The 27,601-nt window shown below is 56.5% G+C and overlaps 1 protein-coding gene across 1 annotated transcript; it reads right to left on the reverse strand.

Moving 5' to 3' along the window:
* Positions 1 to 164: 164 nt before the first annotated feature.
* MLXIPL (MLX interacting protein like) lies at positions 165 to 26,683 on the reverse strand. Its single transcript, XM_067309580.1, has 17 exons — positions 26,388 to 26,683; positions 16,838 to 16,944; positions 16,560 to 16,642; positions 16,183 to 16,272; positions 15,092 to 15,136; positions 14,573 to 14,771; positions 13,655 to 13,735; positions 7,509 to 7,747; positions 6,831 to 7,428; positions 6,004 to 6,077; positions 5,276 to 5,453; positions 4,185 to 4,297; positions 3,852 to 3,971; positions 3,272 to 3,399; positions 2,748 to 2,871; positions 1,231 to 1,360; positions 165 to 695 (listed from the first exon to the last, which is right to left on the reverse strand). Exons 1-17 carry the CDS (start codon positions 26,681 to 26,683, stop codon positions 574 to 576), a joined length of 2,727 nt encoding a protein of 908 aa, XP_067165681.1. The 3' UTR covers positions 165 to 573.
* Between the last annotated feature and the right edge of the window lie 918 nt (positions 26,684 to 27,601).

The raw sequence follows: 27,601 nt of genomic DNA on the forward strand, positions 1-27,601 counted from the left end.
CGCCTGCCACCAGTGTGGCACCACAGCCTTGCCCAGCCTCGCCCCTCCAGGCCGGGCAGTCCCGGGAAGAACCACACCAGCGTGCAAACAGAGCGAGTCCTTTATCACACAGGTACAGCCGCGCAGCCCAGCCCCACCACCAGCCGCTCCTGGGCAGAGCGAGACAGGTGGCATCATTGCTGAGGGAGCTTTGCGGCTCCATGCGGAGCCCCGCCACTTGAGTGCTGCCTGCACTTCATGAGCCAGCTTTGGAGTCTGAGCAGGCCCTGGGGTAGCAGGGCACCACTCAGAGACACCCGCAGGGCAGGCGGCAGCCCCACCTCTGTGGCTTGCTGGCTACAAGCTCCAGGACAGGACTCTTGAAGCCTGCATCTGCAGGAGAGGGAGGCCCACATCCTCCCCCACCAAGCTTCCACCAGTCACTGTCTGGTGCCTTGAGCGCAGACCCATGCCATGGAGGCATTCTTGTCTTCCTGGGCCTTCTCCGCTCGCTGGTGTTGTGAGTGCTCATCTTGCAGGACCGAGCATCTTGCCAAGGCTGTTCCCGTTGGGAAGGCCCCTCACTGTGGGCAGCTAGGAGAAGCTGGTGCTGTGGCCTGTTCCTGTCACCGCCTGTGTCGCCTGCTCAGGGACACAAGCTGGGTCACTCAGGATGGAGGTGGAAATGCTCAGCTGGCGGAGAGAGCTCAGAACAGCTGTGGAGAGACACACGGGACTCATCAGCTTCCTCTACCACAACTGGCAGCCTGCCTTCAGGGCTCAGGGCTCTGGCAGCATGCTCCATGCTGCAAAGTGCTGGAAGGGGCCTGGGTTTATCTTTCCCCGAGGGAGATGGCTCTTCCCTTCCCTGCTCTCAGCCCTGCCACGGCCCCTGGGACTGCATGACTGCTCCCTGCCGCATGCAGAGAGGGTGAACAGAAACCCACCCTGAGGGGCTTTGTGGATGGCTTAACTCTGCCCAGCTAGGGTCTGGGCTCCCAGTTTGGGTTAGGGCAGGGCAGCAGGAGCTGGAGCATGGAGTTGAAAGGAGCATGGAAAAGGGTTGCCCCAGGACATGTCCTGCAGGTGCTTCTCTCCCGTGTGGCTGAGGCAGTGTCCAGCACCAACCCCACCTCTCCCCAGGACGCCTCTGTCCTTGTGCCCTTCTGATTTTCCAGAAGTGGGCAGTCTGTGCCACTTGGCCAACCTGGCCTCTTCGGCATGACCACAGAGAAGAATAGGGCTACCTACTGGGCCGAAGAGCCGGGAGGGAGCAGTGCTGGTCCAGCCAGGCAAGAGACGTTTGAGTGAGGCTCTCCATGCTGGCTGTGGAGACCATGCCGTTGAAAGACTCAAAGAGGGGCCGGATGATGATACTAAACTGATAGGAGCAGAGGAGTTAAGGACCAGCATCGCCAAGGTCACCATCTCCTCACTCCTTTTCCTGCTGGTTCCTGGTGCAGTCAGCACCATCCTACAGGCAGCAGGACCAACCTTCCTGGCTCCCTGCTGCAGACCAGAGGCTGCTGGCTGCCTTCCTTGACACAGAACCATGTTGGTCACCAGGCTGTACTGCTGTGGGACAAAAGAAACATGAACGCCTGTAGGACCCAACTGGGAAGCAGGAAAGTGCTGACACCAGAGTCCTGAATGCCTCCCTTGGGTAATTCACTGCAGCATAAGGGACTCAGACATGTGGTCATACGTGCAAGGGGCACCTGTGGGGACCCAGGGACCAGCTTGGAGGCCTGCACCACACAGCCAAGGGCAAGTAGTGGGAGAGGTGCGTAACCACATTGCAGCTGAAGTTGCCAGGAACAGGTAATTAGACATAGGACAACTTTTCTGGATCAGATCAAAGAGGAAGCAAGCCCAGTGTCCTCCACAAGTGCCCAAGAGCAGGACAGGGTACAAGCAAGTATCTTTCCTTGGATACTCGCAGCCTCCAGGTCTCACCTCTGGGGATCGCTGTGCCATGAGTGACTTCTGTGTATTCAGTAATCCACAACAGATTCCTCTGCTATGATCTTGACCACTTCTCCTGGAGCCCATATCAGCTTTCATATCCCCAATGTCCTGTGGAAGGAGCAACATAGCTCCCCCAAAAGTTTATGTGAGGAACCACCTCTGCTTTGACCCTGCTCTCTGCAGTAAGTTCTGCCTATGTCTCTGCTACTTGTGATTTTGTAGACCTCACAGTCATCTCTTCACAGGCTCAAGGCCTCATGTGTCTAATCACTGCTCATGTGGATGCTGGTCCAGCCCTTTCACCATCCCTGACTCTTGGTCTCCTCCATCCTTTTCACCATGCAGAGCCCAGAACTGCCCTGGGGCATGGGCACCCCTGGGTTTCCATGGTGTGCCACACTGGCCATGGAGGCTATGTCATCACATCCCCAAGTTTGTTTCTCTTTCTTTCCTAATCTGTTTTGATGGCTGCTGGCATCTCAGAGCCAGGTCCTACGTCACCAGGAGCTCACTCCTGCATGGCGATGGTCAGCTCAGCCCTACTGGTGACTTCTCTTCTCTCTGAGGACTGACCATTTACTCCTATTCTCTGTTCCCTTGTAATGGGAGCTTCTTCCTACCCATGGCTTCTCAGTGTGTTCCCAGCATGTGCCACTGACTGAGAAACATTCCCCTGTGGTTCCCAGAGCCCCTGGAGCTGGAGGTGTCTCACACAATTGGGGAAGAGTGGGCAGACTGGAGGACCCCAGAGCTCAGTGGAGGGGGGAGAACAAGGAGCAAGCACCAGCCCCAAAGGATACAATCCAGAACTTCCAGTTCTGCAGTGTGGAGGAACGGACGTACTCATCGAACATGCTACGCATCTGGTCAAAGCGCTGACGCGTGATGGGCACCCCCGTAGCAGGCAGCTGCTCCTGGCACAGGCTGTGGGGACACAAGAGATGCCATGGGTCTGCTGCATTCAGGAGGCTGTGAGCTGAGGGGAACTGCCTCAGTGGGGAAAGGCTCTGGTTGGACATGCAGCTCTCAGTGGCACTCAGCAACTCTGAGCGTTTTGAACAGGCAGAACATCTGTTCAGCCACAGCATCCAGTTCCCAAGACAGCTGTGAGGCACACATCCATAATCCAGTCCTGCATCTTGCTGCCTCTTGAGCATGCCCCCAAAACAGGGGTTGGGGGGACACAGTCAAATGCAGCTCCTGCTTCCCTGGGAGGTGCTCAAGAGACCTGCTATGGTCTCCCTGGCACTGCTCCTCACCCTGCCTGTCCTTCCCCACCCAGGCAGCAGCTCCCTCCCACCTCGCCCCAGCCATGCCTCCCTACTTGATTGAGCTGTTGAGCTCCTCGATCTCCTCCCGCAGCCGCTGTGCCTCATCCTGCAGGGCTGCCCGCTCCTGCTGCAGCTTGCAGATGTATTCTGCTGTCTTCTGCAAGGTGGTGGCCTTGCTGACCTGTGGGGTTGTAGGGGGTGAGACGGCAAAGGGAACCCCAGCGGTAGGCAGGGCATGGGGCACCCTGTGCCGAGATCTGGGCAAACGGCTTGTGCAGGCTCCAGCCAGAGGTGAAGGTGGAGGCAGCCAAGGGGTCTGGTAGCACTGTGTGCCTCATGGCCAGCTGCCAAGCCTTGGCATTGCTTCCAAGACAATCCCAGACCACTGTTGCAAGACTCCATGTGCCCAGCATGGGCCCATGGCCCCTGCACTGCTGCTGGTCTGGGCTGGCTGCCCCCTCCCAGCCCTGCCGGCTGCCCCACAGGGTGGCAGTGCAGGGCAGGAGGGATGCCAGAATGGCAGCTGGAGCCCTGCATGCTGGTGCAGACTGGGACACATGGTCCCCTGGTAACGTGCCTTGTCCTTGTGTGCCCAGGGTTAGCCGGCTAGCCCACACAGCCTTGTGCACTCACCTTGATGCTGGGCTGGGCGCTCAGAGTGCTCACCAGGCTGTGCAGTGTTTCGAAGCCCAGCTTGATGTTGAAACGTCTCTTCTGCTCAGCAGAGATATGTGTGATGCGACGGCTCTCCATCTGTGGGCAAGGGCAGAGTCAGGTGCCTCCTGGCAGGGGACAGCAGGGATGGCCCTGTGCCTCCCACCACATGGGTGATGGGCTGGCCCAGTGTTCACAGCAAGGGAGCGGCAGTAGATGGGGGTGAATTTAGGGGTCAGTAGGGAAGGGGGTGCTGGTTGCACAGATTGCTGGTCCCCCCCGCACAGAGGGCAGTGCTGGCTCCTGCCTTACCTTGCTGGACTCAGGCCTGCCCCGGCGAGGAGCTTGGTGATGCAGTGAGATGCCAGGGCTCAGCCCCCCAGTGGGTCCTGGGGAGGCCTGGCTGGGCTTGGGCCAGTTGCTGCCTGGAAAACGAAACAAGATGGTCTGGGGTGACCATCATCAGCAGCATTCCCTTTTGATGGTGGCTAGCACCAGGGCCCCCAGGCTGGCTCTGGGATGAGCAGAGAGGAGCAGTCTGCACTTCTAATCCTGGTTTGGGGGTAGCCAACCCTCCTTAGCTGATGGAGACCTCTGGTCTAGTGTCCAACTACTTCTTATTGACTTTTCTCATCCCACTCCACCCAGGAAATCACACTCATTTTACAAACTGCTCAGAAAATGAGAACATTTGGGGCATGACATTTTGAATTTCCAGTATTTCTGAGGGCAGGAATTGCCAGGAGAATGTCCTGGGGGACTGAAAGGCTGTAGTCTGCAATGACAAAGTGAAACTGGAAATGACACAAGAGCCTGATTTCGAGCCTACACTCTGGTTCCTGTGAGTGAAAGGAGGGTGTTTCCCACTCAAAAACCAAGCTCAGGGTTTTCAAAACCGCAGCCTGACATTTTGCTCCTTTTTGTCTTTTCCTGCTTCTGTTTTTGCCTGTGAAGAATGAACCAGGTGAAGGGGCTGTGCCTCAATACTCAGTTTGGTAATTGTAAAAGAAATCATCCATATTCAGTTTGGTAATTGTAAGTACTTAGAATTGAAGCTGAAATGAAACATTCCCACAGACAATTTGCATTGTCTCTCTCTCTCCCTGCAGCAAATGGGGTTTTGCAGTGTGCTGCACTTGCAGTCGTCTGGGGTAGTCCCAGACCCATGACCAGCCCCGCATGGAAGGGCTTGTGGGGCTCCTGACTCTGGCAATGAACTGAGCAAGCATCCATGGCCCTTGACGCTGGCTGCGTGGGGCCACCACAGGGTCCCAGGTCAGGAGCGCAGGGCTGCATGCCTGCAGAGGGTCCTTGGGGTGCTGTTCTGCCGTGGGCCTCCTGGTATGCATTGCTGCAGAGCCAGGTGGGCCATGTCCTTGTTCTGAGGGTTGCCCCAGACTCACCGCAGGCCAATGTGGGGGAAAGCCGCTCCACCTTGGGGACCAGCAGTGGTCCTGGCTGGGTGCCTACCAGCGGGCCCAGCACAGCCTGGGAAGGGCTGGAGCCAGGAGCCAGTTCTGGGTTCAGCTGGGCCAGTCTGGGCAGGAAGGCAGAAGGGATGTCGGAGACACCGCTGTGCTGCTGAGAGAAGGCAGAAGAGAGTGAGAGGTTGGGGGGGGGGGCAGCGCCCCACGCACACTGGGGACTGGACCTTTCCCCAAGGCACAGAACCCCTTTGGTTGGTCTGTGCCCAGGAACCGACAGCTGGACACCCGCAACAGAACTGGGAAGGAGGACATGCAGCCCCGTTTGCGTGAGGATCCCATACATGGTCCCACACAGCCCCCGAGTGGCATGAGCAGACCCCCATGCCTGCTGCTGCAAGGCCCCATAACCCCCAGGGAGGCATCTCCAAAGAGAAGATCCCTACAAGTGGGATGTTCCTCAGCTCTGCCCAGTTTCTTTTACCTGAGAAAACACTTAAGTGCTCCCTTCCAGCCTTGCTCAGTCTCTGCCGAGCCTTCCCTGGCACCCTGGCCACATGCCCCCTCCTTTGCCCCATGCCTGTCCAGCCCCATTCTGCAAAGGGGACCCAACAGAGTCCCATTTCCCCCCACCATAGGGTGGCTCTACCCCTGCCCCAGCAACCAGGAGGGCAATTCCCAATCTGAGAGGGCAGGTGAGTGCTTACCGGGGAGGCAGGTGATGTGGGCGTGAGCCCAGCGCTGTGCATGTGCGGGGTATCCAGGGCTGGCTTCTGTTTGGCTGCAAGAGGACAGGGAGCAGGAGATTGCTGCACGGTGGTACTGGTGCTTGGGTCACCTTTTCATGCCCCACAGAGACAACCAGCCCCAAGCACCAGTGTTGTTACAGCCCCTTCCCTGCCTGCCCTGTGGTGGATGCCCAAGCCACAGGGAAGGTTGAAATTGTGCCTTTGCCCTCTGCGGTGGGTACGTCCTCACATGGGACCCTTGGTGCAGGCGAGGACTCTGGGCCTTTCCTCAGCAAGCTGTGACCAAGCACGGGGCTACATATGACAAGCCTCTGTGGAGCCTGTCACATTGCACATGCTGGCACCAGGTTGGAGAGGGACACTACCAGCCCCTCAGCCTGTTTGGGCTATGGAGACCAGACTGGTGACACACAGGAGTTTGCAGCAGTGTCTCTGGCTAAGCTCCAGGTCTGGCTGGACCCTGTCTCTCCTCACAGAGATGGCTGGAGCAGAAAAGCTGCCATGCTGTGCTCAGGGGGACAATGCAGAAATCCTTGTCCAGGTATGTTGGTGCTTCCAGGGTCCTGCTGCTGTTTGGCACTGACTGTCCACTCCCTGCCTCACTGAGTGACAGCCAGGTCCAGGACCAGCCATGCGCCCTGGCCAGCATCCCTCATGTCCTCTTCCCAAGGAGGAAGCTGGGGTCTGGCCCTCTCCCTTTCTCCCACAGCCCAGCTGTGTCATGCTGCACCTTTCCCCCTCTCCCCACCACCTGCACACCCTGTCTCCCTCCATGGCAGGGTTACCTGTAGTCAGCAGCTGGGTCAGGCAGGGGTTGGGCACAGCCAAGTGTGGGGGCATGGGGGGCCCCTGGGATCTTTTCACCTTGGTGCTGCTGGGCTTCACCTTTGGCTGGCTGCCCCCAGTCTGAGCTAGCCCTTTGGGCATTGCAAACCTGGGACTGCTCAGCACCATATGGGGCAGGTGCTGGGAGCCAGCCAAGGCTGGGTATCCTGGAGGCATCAGGTCCATGGTGTAGCCAATGCCTGGGGCATGCTGAGCAAAGCATGGTGTGGAGAGCGGAGAGGCTGAGTGGGAGATGAGCGAGGAGCCGGGGGAGCTGGGGTAGGGGAACTTGGAGCGTGGGACAGAGGCAGGGGGGTAGTGGGGATCCTGGCCCAGCAGTGGCGTGCCAGGGGACAGGCTCGGGGTGGAGTAGGGAGAGCTGAATGGCTCCATGCCGAGGCACTTGCTGGGGAACGCATACTGGAGCAAGGGCTTGTGTTTGAGTTCGGGGCTGAGGCTGCCAGGCACTCCACCAGGCGAGTTGGAGGCCAGTGGAGGCGGGGGGAATTCGGAGCTGAGGAAGGTGCCGTGGAGGCTGACCTGGGATGTGCTGCCGGCCTGTGAGAGAGACAGAGGGGTTAGGAGAGGTGGCTTGGGCACTGGGGCAGCCGTGGGCTGTGGGCTGGAGCCCTGCTCACCTGGAGGAGGCCGCTGGGCGGGAGTGGGGTGTCAGGGCTGGCGGGCAACCCCCTTGGCCCGATCAGGGCACTGGCAGGGCTGGCAGGCTGGGCACCCCCACTGCTGTACAGGGGCTCAGCCATGGGCATGAAGCAGTGCGGCTCCTGGTAGCCCAGTTGCGTCTGTGAAGGCAGTGGCCGGTGGCTAGTGAAAATATCTGCAGGGCAAAGTGGAGATACATTGATACATGGCGGTAAAGCTGGGAGACCACAGGCCAGGCCACCAGGTCAGCATGGCTGGAAAACAGTACTGTGTAAGTGCCCTGCTCTGGTGAGAGCCACAGAGCCAGTAATGCAGTCAGGATCAGAGCTCCTTCGCTGGGGCCAGCGTTGTCGTCAAGGTATCAGGGTTACACAGTGGTCCCAGTGCTGTGCTGACAGAGGGGATGTGCCACCAGGCATTGCCTGTTCATCCACACAGCTCCTGCCTCCGCTGCAGACAGCCAGTGGGAAGGGTTGTGGGTGCCAGGGCTGCTTCAACCCTGCTGATGTCCTTGACCCTGCACCTTGAGCCATTCATGGAGATGTGGGTGACAAACACTGGGGCAGGCCAGAGGGTAGTCATACCCAGTGTCTGGCACTGGTGGAGCTTTACCAGTCCTGTGCTCACCTTGAGGGGCTGGGGCAGTTCCTGGCTTCATGGGCAGATTTGGTGGCTGTGTTGTGAAATGCTGGAGTTTCACATGCCGAGAGGGAAGAGACAGTCCATATGCCTGGGGCCAGCCTTGCCACATGCAGAGGGACAGGAAAACCCGCCCTGTGCCCAGGGACACCACCCAGGCGGGTGAGGATCCCATCCCCAGCCTGCTCCCACCCAGCCAAGGGCTGTGTAATCTGCAGGATGAGGCTGCTCCCAGTGGCATTTGTGGCCTTCTGGCTCCCTCTTGAACCAGCCACTGACCTTTCACAGGGATCAGTCCACCCAGGCTGCAGGTCAGCTGTGGGGCCAGCCTCGAGGCCGTGGCTGGGGTAACTCAGAGGACCAGGTCACACTGGCCCTGAGCCATGGGGGACAGTCCCACTGGGGCCAGCGTTAGGCTGGAGCATTCGCTTACCCTGCCGTCTCTGCTTCCCCTACCCTGCGCTGCCTTGCGTGCAGCCTGTGGCTAACCACATCCCATGGCCTTCCCGAAGCCGAGCCCCGTGACCCTGCCGCGACTCCCTCTCCCTTCCTGTCCCCTTTCCACAACCCTGCTCTTTCCGCAGGCTCAGACACCACAGCAAAAAGTGCTGGCCTGACACTTTGGCCAGCTGCCTCCCTGGTGAAACAAGCTTCTCCAAGTACGTCAGATGCCCCCCACACACACTTCGGCACAGTGCTGGAGCTGCCGCTGTCCATGCTAGCACTGGGGACAGGCTGCCATTGGGAGGGCGTCTCCCCATGGCACTGTGCCACCCCCTGCCCTTGGGGCCCCTTGAGATGGATCCCCTGTTGAGGACACATGGGGATGACTGTGGAGAGGGGATGGGGCTGCCAGGTGTGTCTGGAGGGTATTTCCCTGCATGATGGAACAGGAGCACTATCTGGGTTTGCAGGCTGCACACAAGGCACAGCAACATGCCTGACAGCCCCTGGCAGGGGCTCTCTGTCTGAACAGCCACCCTGGGACAGGAGCACTTGTAACTCTGGCAGGGAGCACCGGGGCTGTCCCTCCATTGCTATGCCAGCCCATATGGGCTGGCACGAACATCTCTGCCTCCAGATAGCTTGCTGCTCTGTGTGCCCACCTGCAGCAAGGGCAGTGCCCAGGCTGTCTTTGCTTCCCTAGCCATGTTCTGGGCACTGGCAGGGCTGCAAGGACTCTGCTCTCCCATGAAGCTCTGGCACACAGGCTCCAATGCCCAGGAGTGCCCTGACTGGGAGAGGCAAAACTTCTGGGCCCAAGACCCTTCTGAGTCTATGTCAGAGGGACAAATGTGCCAACAGCAGGAGATGCAACGGAGCTGAGAGCAACAATGAACCTGGGGAGCCTGGTGCTGCCATGCAACACAGTACACAGCTGGCTTAGGATAACGCCAGTAAGACATGGGGTAGTGTCGTTGCTGAGCTGCCCCACTCAGCCCCGAGACTTCCCCAGGAGTTGCAGCCTGCATGCCCCAGCTGGGTCAAGGTGCTTGGCTCCATGCCACGGCAGCTTACAGGCATGGGTGAGCCCTGGTGAGAAGCAGCACTGACACCCTGCTTCTTCCCAGCCCTAGGTTAGGGGCTGTGGTAAGATGGAGGATCGGCCGTTGCCTGCACCAGCCCAATGCTGCCATACTGGAAATGTTCTTCAAGGTGCTTGGAGCCTCGCCAGCCCCACTGTCCTTCCCAGTGGCCACAGCACATCCTCCTCCTTGGAGCTGAGCCCTGTCTGCTCCTGGTGTCACCTGGACCAGGGCTGGGGACACAGGGAATGGCCAGGAGCAGGACAGAGCTATCCCCTGCCCCTCTCCATGGGCTGGTGTTCAGCATGGGGTGCAGAACTGCCAGGCAGGGTCTCAGTCCTCCCCAGGGCAGAGCACCCAGCTCACCTCAGATGTCCCTGCCCTTCACTGTGCCCATGCCAGGCTGTCCCCAGGCCTGGGACCAAACCACCAGCACTGAAGCTTGCATGTATTTATAGGCATTTCTGGTGCCCAGCTCTGCAGATTCGATTCCTCTTGTGCTTCTGACTGTGCTGTAAGGATGGATAGAGGGTGCTGCCCAGAGCAGCGGCTGGGAGCGCCTGGGCACCCTCTCCTCCCTTTCTCCTGCTCTTTCCCCATGCTAGAGCTCTTGCCCACGCTCCTCTCTGCTGTCACATCACCCCAGCCCACTCCCAAGCCGCGCAGCATGGCTGGGGTGTGCTGGTACTCCAGGTGAGAAGAGTCTGCTGTTGGCACACCAGGTCTGCGACATCTAGTGCAAACCTGGGGCCACTCTCTAGAGGCAACTGGGGTACAGAGCCCCTTCCCAAACCTAGGACCCTCTGGTGTTGCCCTGGGACTCTGGGAGAGCCCTGCAGTGCTAAGGGGGCCATGCTGTCCCATGGCTGGCCTGCCTGGACCCGAGAGCCCCAGTGCCCGGAGCATGTCCTACCTGGAACACGGTGCCAGCAGCACTCGGACACCAGGCTGGGCCGTTCCCTTGCCTCTGCCATCAGGACTTCTCCATCTGGCCCACACTGCTCTCTGGCACCCGCTGAGGACGCGAGGTGGTTCCTCATTTGAGGATTGGTTTGCACTCGCTGACTGACAGGCACCAAGCTCTGTGACAGCCACCACACACGGTGACAGACTGAGTGACCCTGCAGGAGGCCTGGGGCCCCAGCTCTGCTCTGCTCGCCTTGCCCATGAGATGTGGATTTAGCTGCAGGCCTGATAGGGCTGTTGAGGCACTGACCCCACACACTCACACCACGGTGCTCTGCATGAGGCGGCTGGGTGGGATCCTCACTCCTGAGTCACAGAAAGCCATTGTGCATGCTGCTAGAAAAAGCAGCTTCAGCCACAAAAGTCGGGGCCAGCTGGCACCCGTAGCTCTGGCACCCAGTGCCCAGCCTTCATGACCAGTGTCCCTTCCCTGAAAAGGGGCCCCCGGTGTCCTCTCCCTACTCATCCCACAGCCCTGCACTCACAGCCACAGCCCCATGTACCCCGGTCACACTGCCCCTCCACACAGTGCAGATACACCTAACAACACATGCCTGGCACTGCCCGATGCAAGGTGTACACACACACCTCTGCTCTGATACCTCTGCCCCATGTGCACCCCTGTGCACATGCCAGGGCACACTTGCATCCTGTCACCCTGCTGATGCTCACATTACTTGCACACACAGATGCAATGTTTGGCTGTTGCTGGACAATAGACTGTCCAAGGTGAGGATGAGCTGCTCTGTGCAAAGTACCGGGAAATGATAGGTCCTGGACAAAATTTTCCCCACGTGCATCACCCTGGAGTGTGCCCAGTGCAGTGCTGCCCTGCACAGTAGCACATGAACCTGTCTCCAGCAGGGCATACAGCAAGCCACAGATGGGGTGCCATCTCTGACCCACCTGGTCTCAGGATCCTCCTTAGACCAGTGGACCCCAGACTCAGAGCCTATGGGCATTGGCAGAAAAGGGAAGGGAGGGTTTCCTGCAATTTAGTAGCTTGCAATGAGACTCTGTTTCCAGACAACACCCCAGTGCAAAACGTAGCCCTTTTGTCTAGGGAAAAAAAAGATTTTGCTGCTCATGGAAACATATCTGTCCAGATGGGCACCACAGTGCCCTTTGCCACCTCCTTCTGCTGACCATGAGGCAGCCTGTGCCATGCTGGGACCATGCTGGCAGGGACCCCAGGGCAGCATGGACTGCAATCAGACCCACAAGGAGAGGTGCTGGGGTCTTGGACATGACACCACTGCCATGAGACACTGCTTGGAAGAGGACTACAGCAGCTTCCCAGTGCCATGAGGGGCCTTCCTGAGGAAGGGACATTTGTGAAATATCATTTTGTCTCATTTGAAGCTGTCCCACCTCCCAGTTACTGACACCCATGAAGGGCACCTGGAGACAGGGTGCAAAGGGCCAGCAGTAGGAGCAGAGTCTTTCCCCCAGCAAGGCTTGCCCCATCGTGGTCTCTGGAGGGAAAGAGTTGGGACAGGCTGGTGATGGTCTTCCCACTGTATCCACTCAGACGCTAGCATATGGTGCTGGCAGAGGGCATCCCTTCACCTAGCCTGGCCCATCAGACTCTGCCTGCCCCCTGCTCTCTGTCAGCATCTGGTCTTGCAACACCCTGCAGCCGTATGGTGCAAGCACACTCGTTTCCTTCAGCAGAAGGAAGTGGGAAGTGGAGCCTGGCCATGGAGCTCCAGGAGGACCTGGCCAGGCTCAGCTCACAGGGCACTCAGAGATGCACAGAGCTTGAACAAGGGCTCCAGAGACACTGGTGCTTCCCAAGGCTGCTGGCTACCCAAGAGAACCCAGCCTGGCAGGCCAGACCTGCTCCCACCCTGCAAAGTGTCCCCAGGCCACCAACTCCTGCACATTCAAAGGCAGAAGAGCTCATCCTTGATGCAGCATGTGCCAGTGGTGCCTGGCCCTGGCACAGTCCACAAGGGCACTGCACAGCACAGCCAGGACTGGGATGCATCCTTACTGACTTAACGGAACTCATGGACACTGTGTGGCTACACATGAGGGCTGGCTTTGCATGAGGGGACATGGGGACTGGAAGAACATTGCAAGCTGTGCCCACCCACTGCCACCAGGAGATCCCTGGGCTGCTAGACACCAGCATGGTCACACAGTGTGGTGCTAGTATCTGCTCTCCTACCCTCCACCATTTCCAGCTCTCCTTCCCTGTGATAGTCCTGTTGCTCCTAGTTCTCTCCTCTGCTCATTTCACACACTCCCTCCATGCTCAGCTCTCTCTGCACAAGCCCTGAGCATACTGTAGGCTCTGAGTAGCCTGTCTGCCCTGTGTTGCAGGAAGATCCTGCATGGCAGAGCTGATGGCAGCCCCATGGGAAGATGCTGCCATTGCCTGCTTCCCTGGTTCCCTCTCAGCCTGGCTTGGAACCAGTGCCAGATTCCTCTCTTGTGGCCAGGTTGGTGGGGCAGTGCCTTGCCCCCAAGGGTTGTAGCACTGGCTAGCACTGGGGTCCCAGCTCCAAGCCAGCCCCCTGGGGCTGCCTGCTGGCTGGGATCAGCCAGCATGGTGCAGGTGTGCATGATGAGGAGGGGGGACACGGCAGCACAGAACCTGCTCTCTCTAGAGGTTTCCTCTTTTGGGGGCAGTTGACCTTCCTGTGTCTGCAGCCAAACCTAGGTGGTTTCACACTCCTGGAAAGATCCTCTGTTTGGAGAAGTTCCCTTCCACAGCTTCTGCCCAGGCCCTTCCTGACCTGCCATGGCTCTGGCCTCAGCACAGCAGCCCCTGCCCTACAGCCTAACACAGTACCATGGCCCATGCATCTGACTTTTTTCAATGCTGGCAGGTGCTCAGTGCTTTCTGACTCTCCCAGCAGCAGCTGCTGGGGCCCTGCTGCTGTCTTGGCAGCCCTCTACCTCCTCACTTCTCCCTGCTGTGGGGGGCAGAGCACAGTGGACTGTCTGCAGCTGGAACTCTGCACCGCAACCAGGCTGGTTCCTACCTGAGATCTCCATGATATCGTCCAGGCTGGGCTGCAGGGGTGCCAAGTCCGGCTGGATCATATCAGCATTCCCAATATAAGCTGGAAGAAGGCAGAGCTGCAGCCTTAGGACCTGGCTACTGTGTCCATATAGTCCCCTCCTCTCAGGGCTCATCCCACCTCTCCCATCATGCCTGCCTTATTGCCACCACCTTCCCAGGCATCCTAGCATCACACCACAGTAGAGTACACTGCCCCACAGCAGCACAAGGGCAGGGGAGGGAGTGCCAGCCCTGGAAAGTCCCAGCCTCCAGAGCCATCCAGTCCCCAACATCCTGCCTCTCAGCACCTCTGGGGCTTCATCCAGGGCCCAAGAACCACAGAGAGCAGCTGATCCTGGCATAGGACCTCCCTGGAGAGGCCTGACACAGAGGAACCCTCCCGACCAGGCCAGGAAGGGACAGCAAATAGAGGCTATGGCAAGCAGAATCTGCCTGCTGGTTGCCCAGGCCTTGTAGAGCTGTCCTGGGGGTCTGGCACAGCAAGGTGCTTCCTGCGGTCAGCCCTGCAGGCCTCTGCTGAGGTGAGGAAGAAGACAAGCTCACCTGGCTCCTCCCCTGGGCTCACTAACTGCTATTAAACACTGCCCTCAGCACCACACCCCGGCTTCCCTGGGGAAAGCCTTCAGGCTGACCCGTAAAGAGCTACCAGCAACTCCTTGCTCCATTTTTGTACGGCAAGAGCATCCCTGTTTCCTGCCCCAGGCAGAAGGGATGCCTGGGCCCTGATCACTGCCAGGGGGCTCCAAGGGCTGCTCTCCAAAGGACACAGACAGTAACTTCTCAGGGGCTAAGTCAAGAGGAAGCAATGTCTACAATGGACCATGCTGCCTGGACCTTGTCCTCCACCTCAGGTAAGAACATGGCCTGGGGCACCTACCATCCTCTGGGAGCGCCTGGTGGGCACTAGGTGTCTGTGTCATGGTGAAGAGGGTGTCAGAGATGTCTGAGAGGAAGCTGTCCAAGTCAAAGTGCTGCCTACCCCCAGGGTCCTCTTCCTCATCCCCAAGCAGCATGGGCACCACATTGCAGAAGAGCTGGTTGCACCATTTCTCTGTTGGCCTCCAGACATCCTCATCCTGCATGAGACAGTTAGCAAAGGAGCCCAGTGGGCATCTCTTGTGAGCAGGGCCCATGCCCTGCTCCCTGGCCTCTCTCCTTGGGTGACTCCCGCACTCCTTGCTGTATTTATCAACCCAGAACTTCAAGGCTCGTGTGTTGCTCCTCATGGAATGAAGAACCTGGCATTCAAAGTGCTTCTGCTCAGCAGGTCACCATACCCACTGGGAGTTTTCATGCCCTGGGTCTTTTGCCCTCCCTTCTCCCAAACAGCCCAGCCCAGGGATCCACATTGTGCCCCACTCCCCCCCTCCACCAAGCCCTTCCCCAGGGGACTCACCCGCTTTGGACTGGAGAGCTCCCCTTCCCGGCTGGACTTTCGGAGCTGGAAGGAGAACACAACATGTTACCCCTGACTGAGGCTGGCACCCCCAGGTGCAGGGTGGTACTAGGGGCAGGGCAGGAGGTGGCAGGGCTCAGGACAAGGGTCCCTGGGGAGCTCTGCAGAACAGAGCCTGGACCCTGCCCTCATGCCCCTTGGTCACCTACTTTGAGTGTGGAGGACCCCACGCACTGCCCGCTCTAGGGTCTAGCTGAGGCCACCATGAGTTCGCATCCGCCTTTATTTTACAGGGCCTAGGCCTCTCCCTGTGATGCCAATGGCCAAGCTGCTGCTGAGCCAGTGGGAGCCCAGCATAGTGGTGCACACGGTGTGGAGGCTGCCAGCACCCTGCCCTGGCTCATAGCACCCTGGGCTTTATCAGGCCTGAGCGGGCAGCCAGGGAGGAGGCTGGCATCACGCTCCACCCCACATGGCGCATGGCCAAGGGCCATGGAGATGTTCATGCAACCGCTAGATGGCAGGCCTGTAAAGCAGGCACCTGCCTGGGGTCACCCCAGGCCAGCCTGTGCCTGCCTGACAGCACGTGCTGGCAGGGTGAGTCATGAGTGAACCATGGGTGCCAGCTGCAGCCCAGCAAATCCCAGTCCAGCAGGTGAGCCATGGGCAAGCCATGGCCCTGCTCATCCCACCCAGCACGTGCACCATGGGTGCACTGCCAGCCACAGCCTGGCAAGCCCCAGCCCAGTGCATGAGCTGCCAACAACAGCCTGGCAAACCCTAGCCCCAGATCATGCCACAGGCAAGGGAGAGTCATCCTGGGCCAGATTGCGAGACTGCACGCCACACCTCTGTGCACTGCTGAGGCCAGGGTCTCTGCAGAGCTCTTCTCCACCAGCAGGTGTGGGGCCATGGCACAGGCCCTGGTGGGAGCCAGCCTCTGCCTCCTGCACCAGCCGAGAATCTGCTATGGCCAGTTCTAGGTCAGCGTACTTCTCGCAGTTATGACTGCCATGTCAGGCGCCCTTACCAGCCCATCGCACCACCACCACTACCATGGAGGAGACAGCAGCAGGGACAGTGCCACTTACCCGCTTCTTGTAGTAGATCCTCCACTTGTGGTACTCCCTCATCACCACCTCAATGCGGCGCTTCCAATAGTTGCCTTCAAGTACAACAGCCTGGCAGAGGCAGGATGACAGGGGGGTCACAGCCACATGGCACCCCTGGGCCCTTGCCCTCCCAGCATGAGAGCCCTACAGCCAGCCCTTCAACCTGCTCCTGGCCAGTGGCTCCCATGAGCTCACAGCCAAGGCTGATTTCCTTGGGCCACTACAGAAACACTTTCCCTGGCAAATATAGCAAATGCTGTGAGCTGGGTGGCTCTGCCACCTGTGGTGGCCCCAGCTCCCACCCATGCGCTCAGACCTGTCCCTGACCCATAGGACTGCAAGGGCCTTTATGCTACCTCTGGTTTTCGGTGCTCATCGGCCTCTGACCCCTCCAGGGGCGTGACAAAGCCACACATGGGGTTCTTCCTCCGTTCCACATCTGCCCAGGGGAAAACACAATCAGACTTTACTCACAGCTCCCTGTCAGCACAGGGAAGGATGCCTGGGCATACAGCCCAGCACCCCTCCTGGCCCTGCCTGAAGCTCCACTGCCCCGGCACCTGCCCCTTTCCCTCATGGCATCACCCAAGCTTCAGTAGGAATAAGGACCCAGGGTCTGGCACCTCATACTCACACTGGATGTACCATGCTCTCCAGATAGCATTGTTGAGACGGATTTTATCCCGGCAAAGCAGCCGCAGCCCCTTGAAATTCTTCCACTTTGGAGACACCAGCTTCCCACTAAAATACCAAGCAAAGGAGAGGCAGAGAGGGATCATCCCAGAGCCCTCTTGGTCAGGGGCCTCATGAGGATGGACCTACTGTGCCTTGAGGCAGCCCTAAGGCCTCCAGCCAGGTAGCTCCAAAGCACGTGCAGTCGGACAACTCACTTGCATAGCTCACTCACACACTGCCTGCCTGGCCCGCTCACAGCGGGTGAATTTGGGAGTACTCTTGAGCTCCTGTTCACTCTTTAAGAGCAGCACAGATGTAAATGGGGAGCTTCACAAACCCACAAGAGGCTTCCCAAACCTCTGGGATTAAAGCATAGCATATGGAAGAACTGATTCATTGAAACTCGAAATGCAGCTGGTTGTGGGAAGAGACCCTGCAGCCTTCAATGAGTGCCAGCTACGTCCTGGCACCAGCTGGGGTCAGAAGGGAAGTTGTCAAGCCATCCAAGATGCCAGCAACATGTGCTGCTGTGGCTCTTGCTACATCATGACATTTGGGCAGACACTCCTTTTAACTCCAGGCAAGACTTGGAAAGTCTGCCTTCAGCAGAGTGGCCAGGCACAGGCAGCAGGATGGGCAGGGTGAGGGGAAGTTGTTTGGGTGAGTCTTGGGAAAGGCAGGATGACAAGCCTGAGGCCATTAACAGATGCTTACCTCTGCCCAAAAGAGGTGCAGTGATCTGGACCCATTCTGCCTCCAGCTAAGCACTGCCCTGGATGCCCCTTTGTGCCCTGCCAATCTGTGCACCCCACTGCAAAATCTGCTCCCTCAGCAGTGATCAGGCCCACATTCCTCATCTGGGAAGCCAAGATCAGCCCCTGCAGCCCAGGCGCTGCTCCGTCTTTCCTTGTTTCCAGGCTCCCGGAGGCAGCAGTGTTTGTTTTACAGCTTGTTGAGGTGGTAGTGATGTCCCTAATGGAGTCGGCAGTGCTGGCAGCCTCATTTCACTAATCCAGCCACAGCACTCATTTCCTTCTAGTTGAGAGACACGTCACCCTCACATGCACACAGCAACACTGCACGTAGGGATCGCAAGGGTTCTTCTGCTCAAGGAGCTTTGCAGAGGAAGCTGGGATCCCTCCGCCTTGTCATGCAGCACTTGCCACCCCAACCAGCCTCCCCGGCCCCATCCTGCTGGTACTCTCCCTCCTGTTATTGGTTTGGGGTCCTTTCTACCTCTTTCTGTAAGCCCAGATGGCTGCCACTGCTCTCCCACACTCCAGGGCCTATCCTGTGGAGGGGCTGATCTTGGCTTCACTCACTGCTGCAATGGAGGGCCCCTTAGAGAGCAGACTGGGGGCTATACAGCATCTCTCCATGGAGAAACCTGGCATAATACAGGCCCAGACTGCCAGTGCAAGCACACAGAGCACAAAGCATGAGTAAGGCCACAACTGCACTTTTTCCTATCCCTCTTGTGCCAAAAGTTTTTCCCTTAAAGTCATAGGTGCTGCTTGAGGTCCCATGGATTCCCTCTACATGCAGGGAGGGGAAAAGGTAGAGGCTGGACTGAGCATAGGGGTGCCATATTTCTCCACTGCCAGTATTTGCTCAGCTGCTCCCAACTCATCCTGTAGACAGTGTGATGGAAAGATGTCATCCTGGTATGTTCTTGTGGAAGTGTTGGGGCAGCAAAGCTGGGCCCAGCGAATGCATTAAGCAGCAGCATGCTTGTTTGTCCAAACATTTAAAGTCTCCTTCACGCATCCTCTAACAAAGACTCTGTGCCCAGTCTGTCTTGAAAACTCTTTTCCCTGACGCAGCATCATGGACTCCTGTATCACATGTCCTCCTGCAAGCAGGGCTCTCTCCCTTGATCACTGGGTGCTGATGAGTTCTGCAAGGAGTGCTATGCAGCAGAACGGAGCCGACCAAGCAGGGCCAGCACTTCCCTCTGAAGCCGCTCGGGGACTGCTGACTGCCTGGGGCTACGGCTGAAGCCCTGAAGGCACTCTTGTCCTGATCTATGGTGCAGGAAGGTGGCAAGACAGTGTGCCATCCTTGACATTGCTGCAAAATATCACTAACAGGCAGCAGTGTCTGCAGAAAGACCCCAGCTACTGGAGGGAGGCATGCTGAGCAGAGAGTCAGGGGCAGACAGGTGAGGAGAGCACTGCCATCTGATCCTGTTGGGGCTGGGCAAAGGAGCAGGGACCCTTGAGATGCCCTCCAACTCCAGAGCCTGATGGAGGAGCATGTTGGGGAGCAGGTGCTCTCAGCCACTGGGGTGGAAGGTGCCAGTCTACCCCAGGATCGCCAAGGCCGCTGGCCGCTCACCCAGCCCCAGGCCCACTGCACCCCCAACACAGTGAGATAGCCAACAACGGTGGCAGTGCCAGGCTCTGCTGTGGGCTCCTCAAACTGTGGAGCGGCTGTCCTGCACAAAGTGGGACAAGCCCGAATCCTGTCTGAGAAAGGGTTAGGTGCAGCTGGAGGGTCAGGGAGCCACAGAGGCCTTCTCCACACAGGTGTCACGGGGCCCTGCAGCCCCAGGGTGTGCATGCTCCTGCTGCTGCAGGTGGCCCTCCGGGGCTCGGGGAAGGGCTCAACATCCCTGCGGCTCCAGCCTGCAGAGAGTTAAAGACTTGGCTACACACCGGCTACTCCACTATCACCAGGGAGTTTGAACTTTCCCCAGTGGCACAAGGCAAACAGTGCGGCAGTGCCAAGCAGATGAGCCAATGGAAGGGCCAGGTTTCCTGGGCATGTGGCCAAATCCTGCCGGTCAAGGCTACCCAGCCACACTCTGCGCTAATGGTGCCTTGCGTGCCGCCAGGAAGCTTAAAGGCACAGCCCGAGCCCCGGCCCTGAGCCCTGGGTCCCAGGTCAGGCACCTTGGGCCAGGCCATGGCTGTGAAGCCACCCATGGGCACATGGAGACAAGGGGGAGATGACTTCGGGCCTAGGTGATAACTGCCTTTTTTTCTCCCATTAATAATCCCTTGGGTTTTTGAGCTTATCAGGCTGATCTTTGCTCCCTGATTTGCTTTTAAAAGGGCCCCACCCTTTCCTGAAATAATTCCCTGAGGAGGTGGATGCAAACCCCATGCTGAGCCACAAGGGTGATTTGGGACACCCCGTGGGCCGTGGCACAGGCCTTTACCCCATCAAGGGGTGGAGGGGACAGGAGGGGATGCAGTCTCGGCCGCAGTGGGGAAGTGAGATTTCCCTGGGCACTGAGGCTGACTGCAGCGGCCTGTCCTGGCAGCACTGGGCCTCTGGCTGGGCCAGACCTGGCACCACCCCGCTTGGAGGGTCGGCTTGGAGGCACAAAGAGGAAGGGTCAGAGCCGGTCACTGCAGCAGCAGGCGTGGGTCACTCTCAGAGTCCCCAGCGGGGCGGTCAGGGCACCCAGCATGGGGACAGTGGGGCAGCGGGAGAGGCAGTGGTGGAGTGTCCCCATGGCAGGGGACCAGGCCCCCCCAGGACAGGCTGCCCTGAGCACCAGAGGAGGCCTGGGGCCACCTCTCTGATCAGGCTGCAGGCCTGATCACAGGGCTATCCTCAGGCCCCGGCATCTACGTGCCCTGCCTGGGCTCAGGCCACAGCAGCGAGGGCAAGAGGGAGGGAGGGGAGCTGGTGTGGGGAGCCATGAAGGCAGGGAAAAAGACCCCGCGACCTTCAAAGTGACTTCTGTGAGCTGGGGCGAGGTGGAAATGGGGCTCAGCCCGTGACCGAACTGTCCAAAGCCGTTCAGGACCGAGTCTGTCTCAGCTGGTAGCACCTGTTTTCTCTCTGATTCATTTTGCCTGTCCAGAAGTTTAAGGTGTCGTGGCCCCTGCTTTCACCACAAAATGAGTATTTTGTCCTCCATAAATGCCAAGGGTGGAAGGGGAGGAATGACCTGTGAGATACGGGCTGCACAAGGGGAAATGGGCTGAAGCAAGAAGGGCAAAGCAAGGCTGAAAATCCTCCTGCTGCTACAAGCCTGGGATGAAAAGCCTTAACCTTCCCAAGTGTGCAAATATTGCAGCCAGGAGCAGGGTCCCCCCATGGGGCTGTCAGAGTCCCCCTCATTCCCTAGGCTGCAGGGGTAGAGCTGGCTCCAAATGGGCTGAAAAACAACAGCTTTCCCTGGAACCCCTAAAATCTCCCGCTCACTTTCTCACAATTTTTTTCAGCAAAGTCATGTTTTTTTCTTGAATCTTTACATTTTAAGTCCAAAATCTGGAACGGAAAGTTAAAAATGTAACCACATTTTTCTGGAAAAATGTCAAAAAGCAAAAAGAGATCGTTCATGTTCAAATCATGAAAAATGGTCATGAAAAATGTCCTTACTATTTGAATGAATTCTTTTCTTTACAATGTTGTATTGATGAAAAAAGTATTCCGCCAGCTCTACTGTTTACTGTGTTCTTTTCTGGAAGGTACGAGCTCTGCTCTGGCAGGCATTACAGTGGAGATTGGTATGGGAGTATCAGGGGTAATTTGGGTGCATGTTGTGACAAAGGTATTAATGGACTATACTTGGGATTAGCTATGGATGTGCTCTGTCTATTTGTCCTGGGTAGAAGAGCCTGTGTCCTTACAACTCTTGCCTCTTCAGCAGCCATTTACCCCAGTGCACAGAAAGCATGAAATGCCCCAGATGAGAAGGGAAGTCATCTAAATCCTCTTGCAAATAATTGCCTGGGAAGCTGGATAGCTGTGAGTCAAGCTAGCAGTATCTCCACAAAGCCTAACCACCAGTTATTTTGGTGATCTCTAGAGGTGTGTCCCCACTCTTCTTCAGTGTGGGAACAGACTCGCACACAAGCCCAACTTCTCTCTACAGTGTTTGAACAGGAACAGCCCCAAAATCCTCAGGGCATGACAAAGAAAACTCATGCAGCTCCCCACTGCAAACCACAGCACACTCTCACTGCAGTGTGCATGGGCTGGCCTCACCTGGTTTAGCCTTTCCTCTCTCCCCTCTGTGAAGGTGCATGTTATGCAGTCAATTCCCAGGCCCGCTGAGATCTGCGGACCACCTGAGCTGGAGCTGCTATCGACACTGAGCCCTGTCCCCTATGTCCAGAGCCTTACTCCTTGCAGCCAGGGCATATGAGACAGTCTTTAGTCTGGGTAAGACCAAAGTCTCATCAAATGGAGGAGCGAGACCCAGCAAACACAGGATATGGTCAAATCTGTGCATAGATGTTTAAGGCACTGTGAATTAGAGAAGCGATTAGAGAATATGGCAAACCTATAGCAGCAATTTCACTTTGTGTAGGAAAGCCTCAGAAGCTATCAGCCTGCCAGGATGAATTAATACCGAATTGGCACACAAGTGTATAAGTAAAGCCCATCTTGTTGTAAATCATGTGAGGATGACCAAGTTAATACTCCAAGTTGCTTCCCAGTCTGATCCCTAAATGCTAAATCTCCACTCTCAGTACTTACAGGGGAGGCAAGGTGGTTATTCCAGAAAGTATTCTTGAAACAACTGCAGAAAGTTTTTTCTAAAGACATGTGCAAGAGGGGATGACATGTGTCTGCAATTTGCAATTTTCATCTCTGTCTGATTTTTCTCCCTTCAGGAGTGTAGTTCCCCAGAACTAGTCAGCCATCTAATAATTCCCTGTAATGGTATTACAAGGACCTGATGGGAACGTGTGCGAGCCCAGAAGAGTAGCCCTGAGAGGTAGGACCCTGGGGAGTGACACTCTGAGTTACTGGGGAAAAGGAGCTTGCTCAGATGTGGAGTTTGTGCCAAGGCCAAAAGGTGATCAATTCTTGAAACAAGCTCAGGTCCACATGCTAAGCTTTTTGGGTGGAACTTGGGGACATGCAGTGTGCTTCAGGGAAGTTCACTTGCAGGAGCCATGAAAAATGGTAGTCTAAGGAAGGGTTTCAAGAAGCGTAGCAGATTGCAAGAGAGTATGGAGTGGAAGAGAATGATTAACTCTTTGGCAGAAAAGCTCCTGGAAGGAGAGCAGCGTCCTGGAAAATGGCTACAAACAGTTTGGGAACTGCTGCATCCCTGTCTCCAGCACAGGGAGAAAGACCTTGGTGGGAAGAGCTGCCACTCTTTGAGAGATCTGAAAAAAAATCATTGCTAGAAACAAGCCTTGACGTGGAGAGGGAATGTTTCTTTCCCAGCAAAGAGGTGACGAACGGTTTGACCCACAGAAAGGGGAGAATGGATAATATGGCAGATCCTTGGGGCAATTGCTCACACTGAGACAGGACTGGCATAAAGGGCTGTGAAGTGCTGCAGAGGAATGCTGGAGGGGGGAGGAGTTACAGCTACCTGAATGACTGCTCAGCTACAGTCATTAAAGCGGTGACATAGTTTAGAGAGAGTTTAGCACATTTGCCTTTGAAACGGTGTGAACCAGGCTTTGGACAACCAGGAATGGGTATGCTGCAACAGCCAGAGTTTGGCCAGCAGGTCAAGAGAAGTGATTATTCCCTTCTATTCAGCAGTGGTGAGGCCATGTCTAGATATTAGGTCCAGATTTGTCCCTCCAAAATACAAGAGAGATGTCCACAAACTACAGTAATTCCAGTGAAATCCATTAAGATGGTTGGGGGACTGGTGAACATGACATACAAGAAGAGGCTGAGGGAGCTAGGTTTGTTCAGCCTGAAGAAGAGAAGGTGAAGAGAAGATCCACTTACTGTCTTCAACTACCCAAAAGAGGTACAGTACAAAGATGTGCTGAGAACGAACAAGAGGCAATGGGCACAAGCTAGAACAAAGGAAATTCCCATTAGAGCTGTGGAGGACACTCTTCGCTGTGAGAGTGGTGCAGCCCTGGGACAGGGCCCAGAGAGGCGATAGGGTCTCCATCCTTCATCTCCTTCAAACTTCAACAGAACATGGCCCTGAGCAACCTGATCTGGCTTTGGAGTTGTCATGTCTTGTGCAGGGGTTGGACTAGAGACTCCAGACATGCCTCCCCACCTGTACCTTTCTATAGTGTCTGCTTCATTAAGACGTTACTCTACAACATAACTGTGCACACCACTTCTAGGGTGCATGCACCCCTAAAGATCAGAGGATATGTGACTGGTCACTCCAACTGAGGTGGTGTGCCACACCAATACCCTGGAACCTGGGCTTGGAGAGAGAGTGCAAAATGCCAAACCATGCAGAGAGTCTAATCAGCTAAGACTAAAGGTGCAGGTCAGCTAAATATTTTTAAGCTCCATTTTTCCCTTCTGATACCTTGCTCCAACTGCTGCTTGCCAGTCTGCCAAAAATGTATTAGCAAAGATGTGATGGGCTTCCAAAGGGAGAAAACAAATGCCTGAGCAGCAGCTAGCCAGCACAGTAGTTAGTTCTAAAGCCACCTGCAGCCAGGGTCTGATCCCAGCCATGGAGAGGCATATCCAGGGCTGCATCACACCCTGATCAGTGCTTCTTGTAATCCTGTTTTTAAGGTGCTGGCAAGCTGCAGAGCATTACAGCTGAGAGCTGGAGGAGGACAGTGTGTGAGGATGGGAGCACCTCTGGGAGAGATATGAACTGAGTATGAAGTTTGGGGAATATCTAATGTCAAAATTTCCCTGGATGGGTCCCATGGCCTGCAGCTACCCCGACACCATGGCAGACCATGAACTTCTCCCAAAGGTGCTGAGCAAGACCTTGTCTTGCACCAAGATAGCCAGGAGACATCTCTAGTGCTCTGTCCTCCAGGGTGGCCATCAGCAGTGGCACTATGCTTTGTAGCTGGTGGTGATCCCCTTCACTGACGACTACTGTTCAGCTGTGGTTGCAGTTTGTCATGGTGCTGGGCTTGAGGCTGGTGTGCGCACTATCATCCTCAATGCAGGAGGGAAGCGAAGCCCAGAAGCAGTCTGAGGGTTAGAGAAATCTGGTGGGATGAAGCCCTATCTGCAGTGTAAGGGCCAGCCTTTGGTGGCATGCCACCCGTCCAGTCCACTGCCAAAGCGCTTGCACCCTATTCCTTTCTTCTCTGCCTGGGGGCCACCCCCCAGATGCTAGAGTTTCCTCTTGCTGATGTTTCCAGTCACAGTGGAGGCTGTGGTGTCTCTCAGGAGTCAACAGCTTGGACACCGTTGGGCAGAGCAGTGTCTGCCCCTCTAGCTCTATGCAGCAAGACTCAGAGTAGGGCAAGAAAAGTGCGGCTATGAGAGCGAGACTACCAGTGGATTGTTGTCACCTATGTGCAGCACCTAGGGGTGATGTGCCTGACAGTGCCAGGCTCCTGAAGGATGCACAACCCTCAGCTGAGTCACCAAGGGCCCTGCCCATGCTGAAGCCCACCATATTCCTGCGTGGCACCAGCCTCCTCACCAGTGCCATAGAGGAAAGTCGTACCTCACTGACTGTGAGCAAATCATTTGGTCTAGCATGCAGATGCATGGCTATGGGCCAAAAGTACACAGCTATGTGGCAACTAGTACCCTGTGGAGTGTTGTCCGAGCAGCCGGTGGCACGGGCACTGCTCTGAGAGTGCTCATGTGTTCCGTTGCTTGGAGCTCTTTCCCAAGGACTTCAAGGCACACCCTGCCGAAGCTAGCAATCAAATGAAAACCTGCAAGGGACCACGAGTTGGGCAACTTTTCAAGGCTGTTTTGCTCGGGTTTTCTTTCCCTGGGACATCAGTAGACATCATTGTTCCACGTCTTCACCTGGATGTTTTAGGAAAGCTGTGCAAATAGTTTTGCACTGAGACCTGTACAGTAAGTTGCCCTGATGCTAGACCTGAGAAAGCTCAAGGCCTTGATAAAAGAGGGGAGCTGCATCCAAGAATATGGATCAAGGCACTGAGAGACATGATGCGGATTCTCCTATTGTCACTGAGGAGCTGTGTGTGGAATGAGCAGGTCCCCAGCTCCTTGGGCTTGCAGGAGATGTCTATGTATGATTTGTGCGGATGGGGGGAACAATGCAGTCACTCATTTGTCGGTGTGAGAAGGTGACTGCACAGGAGGGAAGGGGACAAGATTTCGTGAGGCCCTGGACAAAACCTCTCGAAGTCCTCCAGCCATTAAGTGCTGCTGTGCATCCTGGAACAACCTTGGGAAGTGTAGGCAGAGCTGAAAACGGGAAAGCAGGACTCCTGAGCTGGATTGCCAAAGACTGATAGTGACTTTTAATGTTGGCTAGACACAGGATCGCTACTGCTCAACAGAGTGTGCAGGGCCTGGCCATGATGATGCTACAGCTGAGTGCAGTAACTACAGATCTTCTGGGAAGGCGAAGGGTTGGTTAAGCTACATATTAAGAGAGGAGGAACTTCTCAGTTTGCTCCCTGGCAGACTCCCCAGCATGATCTCTTTCTCCCTGAAACCTCCCAGGATGGCCTTTCCTGAGCAGAATTCACACCCCAACCCAATGGGCAAGAACATGATGTCAGTTTGCAATTAGCAACAGGTTCCTGGAGAGTGAATCAGCCAAGACAGCCCAGCCTTCCCAGCATGCTGGACTCATGCTTTTAAAGAGCTGGGGAGTTCTATGTTAAATATGTGCTGGGTGCAAGGGCTCTCAGACTCACCTGTACTCCAGGCTCATGCATTCGAAGAGCCGGGTCAGGGTCGGGTCGGTGCTCCGGGGATCAGTGGTTTCAGGCTCAGTGCGGTGGTGACGTCGCCGAGGTAGCGAGTCTCTGTGCGGAGATGAAACCATGAAGTGGCCGCTATGAATGACCTGAGAAGGGTTCTGCAAGCCAGCACCAGTTCCTGCGCTGCCCGTGGCTGGGTCCTCAGAGTCGGAGTCAGAGTCGGAGTCTGGGTCTGGCTGAACCTGGGGCTCTGGGAAGGATCCCGAGAGCCCTACCTGAGCTCCAGCCATCACGCTATGCCTGTTACAGGAGCAGATACCTGTCAGGAAGCCCTTATCAGTCTGCCTGGGCACTGTGGTCCATATCCTGGTTGCTTCTGAGCCCTACAGATGCTGTATTAGCATAGAGCACATGCTATTGTCCTCATCAGTATAATATATGAACACCACACCTCCCCTTTAGAGTTTCTTTGCCCCACCCCTGTCCTGGCTGACACTGACACTGTCTCGTCCACGCTTAGTGTTTAAGCTTTCGGTTCGCTGGGGAAGCTCTCAGCGAGTCCTATTTATAGTGGTGGCCCGGGTGATCCCGCCCATGGTGCACTGCCAGCCAGGCCACTGCGCCTGGGCCACAGGCCTGGCCGGGCAGCTGAGCTCTGTGCTGCAGTCCCCACTCTTGCAAAGCGCCCGATTGCTCCAGCTTTTATTTCCCCAGCAAAGGCTGGGTGCTCGGGGAGGAAGGGCTCCAGATTTCACTGTGTCCCACCCTCACCAGCAAGGCGACCGGCGGGATTTGCTGGCAGGCGGAGCGCGCAGTCATCTCTGTTTACCCTGGCTTAATAGCTGCTCCCAGTGTGCCTGTGGGGGAGAAGAATACTTGGTATTTACCTAGCACCTCTGCCCTAATGTATCTCCCCGCACTTCCAAGGGAACAAATATAGATTAAAAGACACAAACAGGTGAAATTATAGCAACGGACATCCAGCTCAGCACAAAGCACATTGAGTCACTGAGCCATGCAGCGAAGCTGTGAAGCAGCCGAGGCAAAAGTCTACTCTGAAAAGAGCACTCTGACTGAGCAGGAAAGGAGATGCAAACACACCTTGCAAGTTCCAGAGAGGACAATGCAGAGCTGAGGTTCAGTGGAATTTATGCACCTTACAGACATGTAGTCCTTAAAAATAATTCCCTTCACCTCCAAAAAGTCCT

This window comes from Apteryx mantelli, chromosome 22 (assembly GCF_036417845.1).
Source record: "Apteryx mantelli isolate bAptMan1 chromosome 22, bAptMan1.hap1, whole genome shotgun sequence".
NCBI lineage: Eukaryota > Metazoa > Chordata > Aves > Apterygiformes > Apterygidae > Apteryx > Apteryx mantelli.

Coding starts and splice junctions, on each gene's coding strand:
- MLXIPL (XM_067309580.1), bottom strand. CDS start 26,683: ATGGCTGGAGCTCAGGTAGGGCTCTCGGGATCCTTCCCAGAGCCCCAG. Junction 6,078..6,830: donor GACCCAGCTGCTGACTACAG/GTAACCCTGCCA, acceptor GTCCTCTTGCAG/CCAAACAGAAGCCAGCCCTG. Junction 3,400..3,851: donor GCGCCCAGCCCAGCATCAAG/GTGAGTGCACAA, acceptor ACAACCCCACAG/GTCAGCAAGGCCACCACCTT.